The sequence below is a fragment of the Scylla paramamosain genome, chromosome 8 (genome assembly GCF_035594125.1).
Source record: "Scylla paramamosain isolate STU-SP2022 chromosome 8, ASM3559412v1, whole genome shotgun sequence".
NCBI classification, from domain to species: Eukaryota; Metazoa; Arthropoda; class Malacostraca; order Decapoda; family Portunidae; genus Scylla; species Scylla paramamosain.
This window is the reverse complement of record NC_087158.1, coordinates 21,018,592-21,032,284: the sequence shown is the minus strand read 5'-3', so window position 1 is coordinate 21,032,284 and position 13,693 is coordinate 21,018,592. Positions and strand designations below refer to the sequence as shown.

Genomic DNA, 13,693 nt, shown 5'->3' with positions numbered 1-13,693 from the left:
CAGACATAATAGCATCTCTCTACCGGAAGCTGTTGTCTATCTATTTTTTCCTCCACATCTCCCTCTTACTAGGCCTAAAACAAAGATAACATGTTATTTTTCGATTCCTCAGTTCACGTTTTTTTTTTTCATCAAATGCTAGTAATTGAGTGAGTGAGTGAGTGAGTAAGTGAGTGAGTGATAACAATACGTAGAAGACAGGAAATGGCGTTCTCGTTTACTCTAGGCAAGTATTCAGGCAGAGCATAAGAGCCTCCTTCCATCCTAAACACAAAACAAGAATATTCTTCCCACAACTACAATGAAAAATACAGGAGGAGAAGAGAGAGAAAGAGAGAGAGGGAGCAGAAGGAGAAGAAGCAGAAATAGGAGGAGGAGGAGGAGGAGGAGGAGGAGGAGGAGGAGGAGGAGGAGGAGGAGGAGGAGGATACAGGATAGCAAGAAAAGAGGAAAAGACGGAAAAGAAAAAATTGTGGAGGAGGAGGAGGAGGAGGAGGAGCCATCAAGAAAGACTACGGGAAGGAAGAAGGAAACAGAAAAATATTGGAGGAGGAGGAGGAGGATGTCGAGGAGGAGGAGGAGGAGGAGGAGGAGGAGGAGGAAGTGAAGGAAAGAAAGGAGGAAGAAGAAGAAGAAGAAGAAGGAAAGAGAGAGAGAGAGAGAGAGAGAGAGAGAGAGAGAGAGAGAGAGAGAGAGAGAGAGAGAGAGAGAGAGAGAGAGAGAGAGAGAGAGAGAGAGAGAGAGAGAGAGAGAGAGAGAGAGAGAGAGAGAGAGAGAGAGAGAGAGAGAGAGAGAGAGAGAGAGAGAGAGAGAGAGATAGGAGTTTAGAATAAAGATACCTCTAGGGATTCATCAAGATTAATGCACTATTATGTAATAAAGAAAGAGAAAATGAAAGAACAGAGAAAAGTCTTGCAATCTATTCAAGAAACTTGGGAAGCACGCGGATGCCGGAGTACAGAGAGAGAGAGAGAGAGAGAGAGAGAGAGAGAGAGAGAGAGAGAGAGAGAGAGAGAGAGAGAGAGAGAGAGAGAGAGAGACAGAGACAGAGACAGAGACAGAGAGAGAGAGAGAGAGAGAGAGAGAGAGAGAGAGAGAGAGAGAGAGAGAGAGAGAGAGAGAGAGACAGAGACAGAGACAGAGACAGAGAGAGAGAGAGAGAGAGAGAGAGAGAGAGAGAGAGAGAGAGAGAGAGAGAGAGAGAGAAACGAAATATACAAAGCCATCACAACACGGCTCTGACAACACATGTACTGCGCTTTCTCGAGAACAACAACAACAACAACAACAACAACAACAACACACACACACACACACACACACACACACACACACACACACACACACACACACACACACACACACTTGTGTGCAACACCTGGTGCAACCTCTAAGCTTTCTTCATACATACGAGTACGTACATACATCCTATATAACAACATACATACATACATACATACATACATACATACATACATACATACATTACTTGTCACTACTAAGAGAAGTGTGTCACTGTACTGGGTGAAATGTGACTGTACTGGGAGGGATATGACTGCACTGGGCGGGGTGTGACTGTAATGGAAGGGGGTATGACTGTAGTGGGCGGGGTGTCACGGTACTGGCCGGGGTGTGGCATCGTACTGGCGGGTGCTGCCGTGGGTGTAGTGTTAATGTGTCCCATGTATTACAATCAAAAGCCAGAAAAGGAAATGAACATATAAATATTTGTAATCAAGAGACGAGTCAGCTATTAAACGGAGAAGCACAATCATTAAAATGTCAAAACTTTAATTGCTGAGCGAAAAGAAATCAAAATGAGAATTATATAAAAGGGAAAAATAAATCACATCTTTGATAATGAGTGTTTCATTAGTGTAATTGTGACGCGACACTCCAAAGGTTATTTATCCTCTCTTACTCAGAACCAGGAGAGAGAGAGAGAGAGAGAGAGAGAGAGAGAGAGAGAGAGAGAGAGAGAGAGAGAGAGAGAGAGAGAGAGAGAGAGAGAAGGGGGAGAACCAAGGCATCCGCTAGCTGATTATATATTTTATATACAAAGAGTTCTTTCATGTACGTTCGTCATCTCTCTCTCTCTCTCTCTCTCTCTCTCTCTCTCTCTCTCTCTCTCTCTCTCTCTCTCTCTCTCTCTCGTGTTTTTTTTTTCAAACTACATTTCTTTCCTTTTCAGATCATTTTGCCTCTCCGCCTCCTGGTATTGTACCTCTTATTTCACATCTTATTGTTCATTTACCATCACTGAATATTGGTTATAGTAGCAGTAATCGTATTAGTAGTAGTAGTAGTAGTAGTAGTAGTAGTAGTAGTAGTAGTAATAGTAATGGGTGACAGTGCCTCTATTCCTGTTCCCGCAAAATGTCCCTGTCTCCTTTAGGTAACAAAAGATGATGCGTGAATGTCGTCTTTCTCTGGGACCGGATGTGAGAAGCAAAGTGTGGATGCGAAGAGATTACCTGGTATATATTCATGCTAATAATTTTTTTTTTAAACAAAAGCACAGTGGATGCAAAAGTAGCTCGGTGGTTTCATGCAAGAAAACACTCAGATATATGCATTGCCAACATTACCAGTAAACAATAAAGAATATCAAGTAAATGAAATTATTAATGAAAATATTGAAACAGACACATGAATAAAGAAGACAAATGAATAATTACTGAAATAAATGGGAAAAGCAAATAAAAATAAAGTGAAATATCTATATAAACCAAGCCTTCAGGAAAAAGGGATTTAATATAGTACTGCGTCAACAAATCTGTTCTCAAGGGACTTCCTATTTTTCCAGTCATTTGATTCGAGAGAGAGAGAGAGAGAGAGAGAGAGAGAGAGAGAGAGAGAGAGAGAGAGAGAGAGAGAGAGAGAGAGAGAGAGAGCGGCAGGACCTCAAAGATACCACAAGTCTATCTCATGAAATAGTTTATTATGAAAATGAAGCATACATGTGGCTCATTAGAATACAGGATTTGCTGCTGAAACAAACAAGCATCTGTTGCTCGTAGTGTTTACTGTGTCAGGCTGCTGCAACAGTGTCCCAGTGTCCTCAATGAAAGTGAAAGGCGGCCGAGTGTGCTGAAGGAGGTGAGGTAGCGAAGCCCGGTCCATCAGGCATGAGGGGAGAATTCTATCTACTACCTAGTAACGCGTAACCTCTCTGGCCTCGTCTCGCTCTCCCTCATAGTCCTCACAACACGGAAGAGTCTCGTAAATATTGTCAACGGCAGACCGACAATAAACATTATCATCCGTATTATAGTACACATTATCTGTAACGCTCAAATGTTTGTAGTACTTCTCAATATCTTCATAATGGTGCTCCTCGGGACGGACTCCTTCCGTCTCTCCATATCCTGACATGTCCACCACGTAGAGGTTTTCCTTGCGCGGCGGGTAGCTGACGACCACCGTGTCCGGATCAGCCACATGCTTGCCATTTCGAAGAGCCTCGACCTTCTGCCTGACCCGTTCCATAACCTCCTCGTCAAACTCATCATAAATCTGCGAATACGGTAACAATGCCATTAGAAACATATTTCATGAAATACATGCCCTAACGTTACTTCCTTTCCTAGTGTGTCTTATTCCATGGACTGATGACATCATGACTCATATATTAAAGACATGACAGATTCACTGAGTGAGAAAACCACCAAACAGAGATACGTGTATGACTTACCGGATATTCTTTGGTTGAGGCGTGTTTCTTTCTTTGATACTTCAGGTAAATCCACACGTAGCACAGAGCAGCCAGCAGGAACGTGGCCACGATCATGAGTCCCACCATCACCCACATGCTGTACATCACGTGGCCTCCTACCGGAGGTCTGTTGAGATCTTCTGGGTCACAGTTGAAGAGGAACATGGCGCCTCCCTCGACGAACATGGTGAAGTCTTGGAAACCCTTTATAAGCCACGAATCGGTCGTCACGCGGCGCAGCGTTGTGTCGCCAAAGGATATCTTAAAGGCGTGGCGATCAAATCCTCGTCGCCTGTGCTGGTAATGCTCTACTTTCACTTCTGTCCACTGGTTGCCTTCCGAATGAGTCAGGTCCTCAACGTCGAGCGTGAGGTCTTCATCTGAGTAAAATTCATGTGAAATGTACAGGGCGTTCTGTAGAGTTAGCTTGAACACGAGTCTCTTAAAAGAAGAATCCGGCTTCACAAAAAAGGAGAAGAACTTTCTTGGCACAATCTTAAGTTCATGAAGGCCACGTCCAAATTCTGTGGTGTTAAAGATTTCGCATTCTTTTGCCTGGATCTCTCCCGCCACCTGGTCCTCCTCCACTGGCAGGTCCTCAGATATCTGTGGGTCCTTTGCAATATATACTGACGAGGAGAAAACTGGACGAACTGAAAGTCCAAATTCAGGTTCCAGTGAGGCGTTGTCCCAGCGTGCCTCCTAATACCACACACACAATATACACCCAGGGCAGCACGGGAGCCATGGTGGTGCACGAAGGAGTCTTCGTCTTTGTTCTAGGGGCACGTATCTTAACACATACGTAAATAAGTTTTCTATGCCACGTTCACAGCTTATAGTAAGTCATGAGATTGTTTGCTTTCTTCTACAGAACGTGTCACCGACTCGAGCACCAGAACAACAGTGAGAGAACCAAACTCAGACGTCCGTCACGCAGGGCAGCGGCAGGACGTGACGCACTAAGGGAACTTTATATGACGCAATACAACACTGATTCAGAGCCTTTGTGGCGCAGTGATAAGACAGTGGCATGTCTTTTCAAGTCTCCATATTACTCAGAAGAACAGGACGGTGATTCTGAAGTGAGCACAACAAACTAAGACAGCGGTAGGGAGTCCCGCATTGAGCGTCAGCTGATGGTTTAATTCCAAACGTATTTAGGAATTACGTTTTAAAACAATCAAGCAATAAAAGTAAGACGATACCGAAAAAGTTTCGTTTTAGAATTTGAAGAGGAGTTGAGAGAGGGAGATTAATACAAAGAGTAAGAGGAGGAGGAGAAGGAGGAGAAAGTAAAAGCTATTATTAAATTTGATATCTTGAAAGGAAGCGGCTGTAACTGGCGCATGATTGTGCAAGAGCACTGAGGTGCCTGGCATTACCAGATTAAAAATAATTTCAAATATGAAAGTATGAATAGTATATCATGATATGCATGGAAGCGTACATACGTTTTTGTATATGTATTAAGTACTGGTACCGTAAGTGTGCGTATAAATAATAGTTAACTGAGATATAAATGTAAAGCAAAATACAACAAAGATTTTTGAAAAGGGCAAGAAAAATGCTGAGTTAGTAAATGAAGAAAGATATTTAGATGTGAACGACACCCTTTCTGTGTGTGTGTGTGTGTGTGTGTGTGTGTGTGTGTGTGTGTGTGTGTGTGTGTGTGTGTGTGTGTGTGTGTGTGTGTGTGTGTGTGTGTGTGTGTGTGTGTGTGTGTGTGTGTGTGTGTGTGTGTGTGTGTGTGTGTGTGTGTGTGTGTGTGTGTGTGTGTGTGTGTGTGTTTAGTATACTCGTATTTGTATATTTCGTTTTGTTTGTAAATCAGAATTCTGAAAAGTTTCCTTGCTATTGCTGTACGACTCAGCAACAGGTCCATAAAAAAAAAAGCTTTGCTCAGTGGACCTGGGCATGCAATTACTGTATTATTAGATATATGAACAATTGTGAAAATGCTAACAAAATAGTACTCTCTCTCTCTCTCTCTCTCTCTCTCTCTCTCTCTCTCTCTCTCTCTCTCTCTCTCTCTCTCTCTCTCGTCCTCTGGTTGTCTTATGGGAAAAGAATTCCTCCCGCGCCTCACCACAGCATCAGTGTACTGCTTCGCGCCTCGTCGAGGAAGAAAATTGAGATTACTAAAGTGATTCATCGCTTGTATCTAGCAAGAAATATACCCTCTTGCGTGTGTGTGTAAATAATAAAACGAATAAATAAACATATAAATGAATAAGTAAACAAATAGATAAATAAGAGCAATAATAATAATAATAATAATAATAATAATAATAATAATAATAAAAATAATAAACAAAGCAGAAGAAGAACAAGAAGAAGAACAAGAACAAGAAGAAGAACAACAACAAGAACAAGAACAAGAACAAGAAAAAGAAAAAGAAGAAAAAGAAGAAACAAGACAGCTGAAAATATGCAAAGTGGAATAAGATAATATATGGAGAACTAATATTAATGTTGATACTAATAATACTAACATGTGTGTGTGTGTGTGTGTGTGTGTGTGTGTGTGTGTGTGTGTGTGTGTGTCTCATCTCCACACAATTAAGGCGGCACCATTGCAGCAGCACGCTCTGAGCTGCTCAGTGGCGGCCTGCATCTGTCGCCTGGAGGATCATTAACGCGGCACGGAGCCCGCTAAACCAAGGCACCGGGACTCGGCATTGTATTTGTTCACTGTGGCTTTGTTCACTCCCTCTGAGCTGCCTCCCTCTTCATCTACCTTCGCCATCCTCGTATAGACGCCTCATAATGCACACCTCCTCTTGAACTTCCGTAATCTCATCACTGACAAGGTTAATGAAGGCGTTAATCAGCTTTGTGCAACCTACTAACTATCTGGCTCACTTGAGGAAGTAATCAGCAGACAGGGATAAAGTGATGCTGGCTGGCCAGGTTAAATTAGCTTCGGGAGGTCCCTCAGGTGAGTCTAAATAATACCTGAGCTACCTGCTTAAAGGGGACCTCAGTGCTCGCCCGATTCACTCATTCGTATCACTGTTGGGTCAGACAAGACTGGATTACAGGACTTTGTATGGATGGGGTGCTGATTGCTCTGCTGGGTTAAGGCTTATTCTGAAGGACAATAAGGAGGATGAGACCCATTATAGATGCAACAACGCTAACAACAACAGTAGAAAACTAGAAACTAAGGCAAGGGCGTTAACTCATCCCTTCCCACGCCAGGGCTGATTCACCGTCATGTGGGCCGTGTTCTTTTTTCATTTATTTATTTTTTCTCGCAGCTCTTGGTCCTTACTATTGTGAACGACTGGATAGTGTCTACACACACACACGCACACACACACAAGAGGAAGCCACACATTCTTTACCATATTATGTAAACAGCAAGAAAACGAGAAAATAAAGAAGCCCTGCGCACCATTAAACAACGATGTGTTCGCGATTGAGAAAATTGTTGTTATTGTTGTTCTTGTTGTTGTTGTTGTTGTTGTTGTTGTTGTTGTTGTTGTTGTTGTTGTAATTATTTTTACTTTTGTTTCTTTTATACTAGTAGTAATAAAAATAATGATAATGATGATGATGACGATGGTGATGATGCTGGTGATGATGGTGATGATGACGATGATGATGAAGATAATAATGAAAAATGATAACTATAATTATTTTTAATGACGATAATGACAGTGACGGATGATGACGATAATGGTAATGACGATAATGACGACGACAGCAACAACACAGACAAACCAGCAAAGCACCACTCACACCAACCAAGAAATCCCTCGGTACAAAACACAAAAACTCCAAAGCATCTAACCACATCAGTTCCTTTCCATACGCAAATCAACACAAGTGGCAAGATGAAGCGTTTTCACCCTTGAGAACAAACCCTCGCATATCAAAGTGACCCATGTACTCAGGACTTCAAATTATACCTTTCGTTAAGACATTTATTATTACTCAGTGTAGGCAAGCAAAGGATTATGGGTACAGCAAACATTCCCACGATCCGGACGTTCTTACCCTACTCTCCAAACTCATTTCGCCATATTTCTCCTTTCTCTCCTCCCTTGTTTTCTCTATCTTCCCTCTTCTCTCTCCTCTCTTCCGTTTCTCGCCTCCAAGTCCTCTCTGTTAGGCATCACAGTCATCGCTCCTCACCCTCCTTTCCTGCCCTCCCACGCACTTATCATATACTCTCTCACGCTCGTCCTCCACATGCTCCAAGTATTTAGGTTAGCGAGCCACACGTCCTGCTTCCATCACCGAACTTTGCGAACGTGAAGCTAATGGAAGGTTCATGCAAATACGGTTTTTCAATTATACCTGGTGATGTAAACAAGTAAATTGCTCTGATGGCCGCAACTCGACGGTGAGTAATACAAATCGCCTCGTGAAGTTCAGAACAAAAGGTATTACTAATTGTGTGTGTGTGTGTGTGTGTGTGTGTGTGTGTGTGTGTGTGTTAAACCTATTTCTCCTGCAATGCTTGTGATTTGCTCGTGGGCAACAAGTTAATATCTTGCATGACATAATAACACAAACATGTTTTTTCCTCGTAAAGTAAGAGTATGTTTTTAATTCCCAGCAAGATGATAGATGAAAGAGCGGCACTTTGTTTTGATACCGTCGTCACTCATGCATTAAGAGGCTCTTCAGTGGACGTTGAAACAAGCGCATTATATATATAGATTACGTTATCACATTTCTTTCTTTTTTTTTTTTTTAACTCGCGTGTTTTCTGTCTCGTAAATGTTTCGATCGTCATGCCTGAGCTTCTGTTTCATGGCGTTAAGTCTGGCGGTGCGGTTTTCTTTAGAATCTGATACGGTATCTAAAAACTAAGTTATATTTATTGCATGTTGTGTGTGTGTGTGTGTGTGTGTGTGTGTGTGTGTGTGTGTGTGTGTGTGTGTGTGTGTGTGTGTGTGTGTGTGTGTGTGTGTGTGTGTGTGTGTGTGTGTGTGTGAATGATACCAAAGAACACATGTTTCCGTGCATTTTAGATAAGTTGACCATCGGTGGCGTCATAAGCCATAATTTAGCGCAAGGAATTATGTATGACGCTAATAGGTGCATGTAATCATTTCACATTTCACGCAGACACACACACACACACACACACACACACACACACACACACACACACACACACACACACACACAGACACACACGGCTTGTTTGTGACGGTCGTCCATTTATCTGCACTCTAGTTAGCTACTGTGGTGAGTTTTAAATCATAAAATTATCACGGAGGTCGAAACAGAAGCTGAGAGGGGAAGCACTAAGCCCACATATTCCTCCTGGTTCACTTTTGTAACTGAACGCCAGTACTTTAGTCTTCACCAACACTACCACAACTACTGTCACCGGTGTCTTTTTTTCTTTTTTCTTATTATTATTGAAACGAACTAAGGAGATTGTCCACAGGCTTAAGAGGGAAAGTCGCTTAATTGGCGCTCCCCTAGCAACGTTACGTAGAAAAGGATTCCAACTGGGGTGACCAATTTAGTTCATTAGGTCTCCACACTCTCCTCTTATGAGATCTATTTTTGCCATCACTCCCCCCACTCAGCACAATCGGAAGCACTTCAATCACCAGCAGCTTCACTGATCTCATCATTATCACCTAAACCAATGTTAGGTACTACGTATTATCATATTCATCATCGACGCACTATTGTCATCTCGTCCGGTGCTCCCATCACCATCACCACCGCCACCATCACCGCCATCACCACACGAGAATATGAAAGGAAGACATGAACAGTACATTATGTAAAGGGAAGCTTAAAAATAACATGAAAGCTTTCATCATCAAAATGTCAATGTGATGATTTCGTCCCTTCCTTTCAGCTTCATATTCTATAATATTTCTACACCATTTATTTTTTTTGCCCTTCTCTAATCCTACCATCGCCCGCCGTCCTGCTCTCATCGACGCCTCATTCTCACCGCAACTGTTCTGAAAACTTGACGACTTATTTTATTTTTTCTCCCTCGCCGGCCATAACCTTATAATACAATACCAAAACTTCTGAAATTGCACGCACACGGAGAGGAAAGTTCGGGACACGTAGGCGGTCTTGAACCAGGCGCAATTTTTTCTCTTAAAAACCTATCGTACACAAAAAAATAAAACCGATCCCTAACACGAGGGTAATGCTGCGTGTGGGGTGATGGGCGTGTGGTGCGCGGCCTGCGGAATATAACTAAGGAAAATACAAACATGTATCCTTTTTTTTGGGGGTACAAAATACACGTCGAAAGACGTGTGAGTGGATTTTGGAGACCTGACACTGACTTCGAAATGAAGCCTGAGCCAGACATATTTTCGAAAGATGATATACTCGTACTGTGAACGTGATGAAGAGGAAAAGAAGGGGAGGAAGAAGAGGAGGAGGACGAGGAGAAGGAAGAGGAAGAGGAAGAGGAGGAGGAGGAGGAGAAGGAGGAGAAAAAAACTAGCACTGAGTCTCCCAAGGTTTTGTGGCGCAAGGGGTCAGGAATGGGAATGGACTACACCTTGGCAATTAAAACTTAATTGCCATCAAGTGTTCAGGTTACTCCACAGACAAACAGACACACACACACACACACACACACACACACACACACACACACACACAGAGAGAGAGAGAGAGAGAGAGAGAGAGAGAGAGAGAGAGAGAGAATATAGTACAATTGGTAAAATTAAAAGTAGGTAATAGGTGCGCAACCAAAAATTGGAAGCAGAGAGCGTGAGAGTAGTCGTGAACAAATCGCAGTCGTTAAAATGGCCAACGGAAGCAATAAAGAAAGATAACAGCACCTAATCTTGTGCTCGTTATCTCTCAAGGACCTCATCATCGTCCTCTCCTCCTCTTTCACTGTTATCCTCTTTTATTCATTTCTGGCATTAACTCTCTCTCTCTCTCTCTCTCTCTCTCTCTCTCTCTCTCTCTCTCTCTCTCTCTCTGGTATGACTAACGGATGTGTGTTTTCAGCCGCGCACCATCACTAACCACCACCACCACCACTACCACCGCTGAAGTCAAGGTCACAGTGAGGGAACAGCATCTGTATTAAAGATATATACACACGATTAGAGCTTCATTTCGTCAGTAGCATGAGCAGGCAGCTTTAATGCCACAGACGAGGATACATTTTTCATTACCTGTTTAAACTTATTCCTTACCAAGAGAAAAATGTGAGGCACCAGAACGCGCGCGCACTCACACACCCACCTACCGACATTCACACACACACACACACACACACGCTTATCATTCCCTCCTTCATGTGTGTGTGTGTGTGTGTGTGTCAAGAGCTTACTTTACTTGACAGTGCGGAATCCTGTCCAAGATTCGTTTTCATTTCAGAAGGAAGCTAGTCAGTATTTAAATAACTGACTGGTATAACGAAATGGAGTCTTGTTTTAATTTTTGCTTTAGCGATTGACATAGTGTGTAAACAAACTAGCAACCACAAAAGAGGTGAGGCATCGTTCACAGGGGAAGTCACAACAAAGGATGCACCGTGACGGTTCTCACCATGACAAGTTGTTCATGCTAAATGTAGACGTGAATATACACACAAACAAAAACCTGAGAATTCAGTTTAGAGAAAAGACAACAGTTCAAAAGAAATGTAAATTAGAATGCTATAACTTGTTTGTTAAGTAATTTGATTCATCAATAAAAATTATTTTGGATAGAAAAAAATATGAAAAAATACATCGCATGTCATACATTTGTTTTTGTTTTTTTGTTTTTTTTTCAGTGCATCTGGCGATGTTTGTCATGACACTGAAGGGATGATGAACGAGGCAAATGAATGAACATAAAATTAACATAACACACCTTGGTTGAACATGACAAATCTGTGATAATGACAATGAGTTTTAACAAAAGCTTTACATACTATTTTTCCCATGATTTCGAATGATAAAAGATTTGGTTATGCAGAAATTCATTTAGTATTTATTCAGTAATTCATAAAAAAAAATAATAATAATTTCTGCAGGGCATTTTTTAATGAAAATTGTGCTGCTGCCCTCCCCTTCAAAGCACAAAAGTGTATAGAACCTGACAAACATACATTACTTTAAGCCAGTATGAATGTTCCTGTTGCTATCAGTACTGCTTAGTGTTTGTTATGATCGATGTATACTTTCCTTACAGTATCATTTATACATTTAAGTGAGTTGGGATGGAAACCATCCTAAAAATATTATTCATTGCATGGAATTAGGCAAAATCTTGATGTATTGTCACTGAATGTTCATGAAATAAAACTATGTATATTGACTTTTTGAAGTGTCAAACCGTTTTATTTATCTATTTTTAATAGCCTGACTGGTTTAGATGACAGACAGCTGACGAGGCTCATGCAGGATTGTCTCTGGGTAACAAATTGTGCGTCACTCATGCTGACGATGCATCAAACATTTATTGTCTAAAAGCACAAAACAACACTCACGGCCAGGCAACCCCGAGTGATGGACTGAAGGAAGATATATTTTGGGTCACAGGAGAGGAAGGAAAAGAAATTACTGCAGGATTGACTCTGGAAAAGAGATTTCTGGCGTGACCTGCCGTCGATCACCGAGGTTCATTACGCTGAGTCGTGTTGCCATTCCGGCCAATTTCCTCATCTGTTCTCCCTGGTGGTTAGATAAATCTCCTTTCTTTTAGATGTATACAGTCTGGCAAACTTTTCCACAACATAAGAGCAGAAGAAAATTTTCGTACACTTGAATAGCTCAACATTAACAATGCATCTATGAACAAAATCTAACACAGGACATACACTTTGTCATAATTCATAACTGGAAGTTTTCGACTGATGTTTATATTGCAAAACTTGAATTTTTCGTTTATTTGGCAATGCGTGTTGGTCTTACACAACTCAGAGGGACCTGAAGACCTCTCTCCACTAACAAGCTCGGAGGAAAAATGAGCACGCTCAGGACAATCATACACTTAGTACACACTACATAGTTTAAATTCCTCTTTGTTCCCTCGCGTCAGAAAGTGTAAGCGGATCAAAATAAACGGTACAGCAGATTCCAGCCTTAGAAGAAAATTATTTGCAATACTTAAATTTTATATCTGTGGAATCTATAATCGGAAGACACTGAAACATTACACTACATGCGCATATCACACCTGTGAATATCACTAGTATTGCTCGCATTTCTGGCATCAGGAATACTTTAAGCCGGCATCTTCCATTGTGAACGTTGATATCACTGGTCTGTTTTCAGTGACAAATATCTAGTGTAGTGAATGGTTGACCAAGCCGTGACGCCTCTTGAAAATACCACAACACCCAGAACTAAGAAGGTGGAGACCAATAGTGCGACCTTGAAGGCGAAAAGGCGAAAGCGTTCCACCGTCTGTCCAACCACCGTGCGACATGCAAATTGTATGTATATGTAATTACCTTCTGAGTTTAATAGAAGGTCCGTATGTGCGGTTTTTGGACAACACGAATTCAACTCCTTCGTCTGGAGAGAGAGAGAGAGAGAGAGAGAGAGAGAGAGAGAGAGAGAGAGAGAGAGAGAGAGAGAGAGAGAGAGAGAGAGAGAGAGAGACCACTTTTTCTTTTAGCCTAGAATTGCAATAAAAACAGGTAAGGCACAGACACCAACTTCTCTCTCTCTCTCTCTCTCTCTCTCTCTCTCTCTCTCTCTCTCTCTCTCTCTCTCTCTCTCTCTCTCTCTCTCTCTCTCAATGCAATATAATGCAATACACGAAACTAAATTCTTTACAAAACTAACGTCGCTTGCAATTGGAATATAATTTTCTTTCCTTCAATTCCCCAAGAAAAATAACTTACATTCATTCTCTGTGTTTTCCCAAGTGCAGCATTCGGTACACGAGCGCCGTCTCCGTGTGGCGTGTGGAGGCGTGGGGTGAAGAGAGGAAGGCTGTGCACGAATCTAAAGAATGAATCATGAAGTAAGTGACGAGTAACTGTGGGATAATTTTGAGGTGAAAATAAAGGCATAA

At 41.8% G+C, this 13,693-nt stretch overlaps 1 protein-coding gene across 1 annotated transcript; it reads right to left on the bottom strand.

Moving 5' to 3' along the window:
- Positions 1-2,920: 2,920 nt before the first annotated feature.
- Positions 2,921-4,623, bottom strand: LOC135102941 (uncharacterized). Its single transcript, XM_064008651.1, has 2 exons — positions 3,695-4,623; positions 2,921-3,516 (listed from the first exon to the last, which is right to left on the bottom strand). The coding sequence occupies exons 1-2, from the start codon at positions 3,899-3,901 to the stop codon at positions 3,154-3,156; spliced, it is 570 nt and encodes a 189-aa protein (XP_063864721.1). The 5' UTR covers positions 3,902-4,623; the 3' UTR covers positions 2,921-3,153.
- Between the last annotated feature and the right edge of the window lie 9,070 nt (positions 4,624-13,693).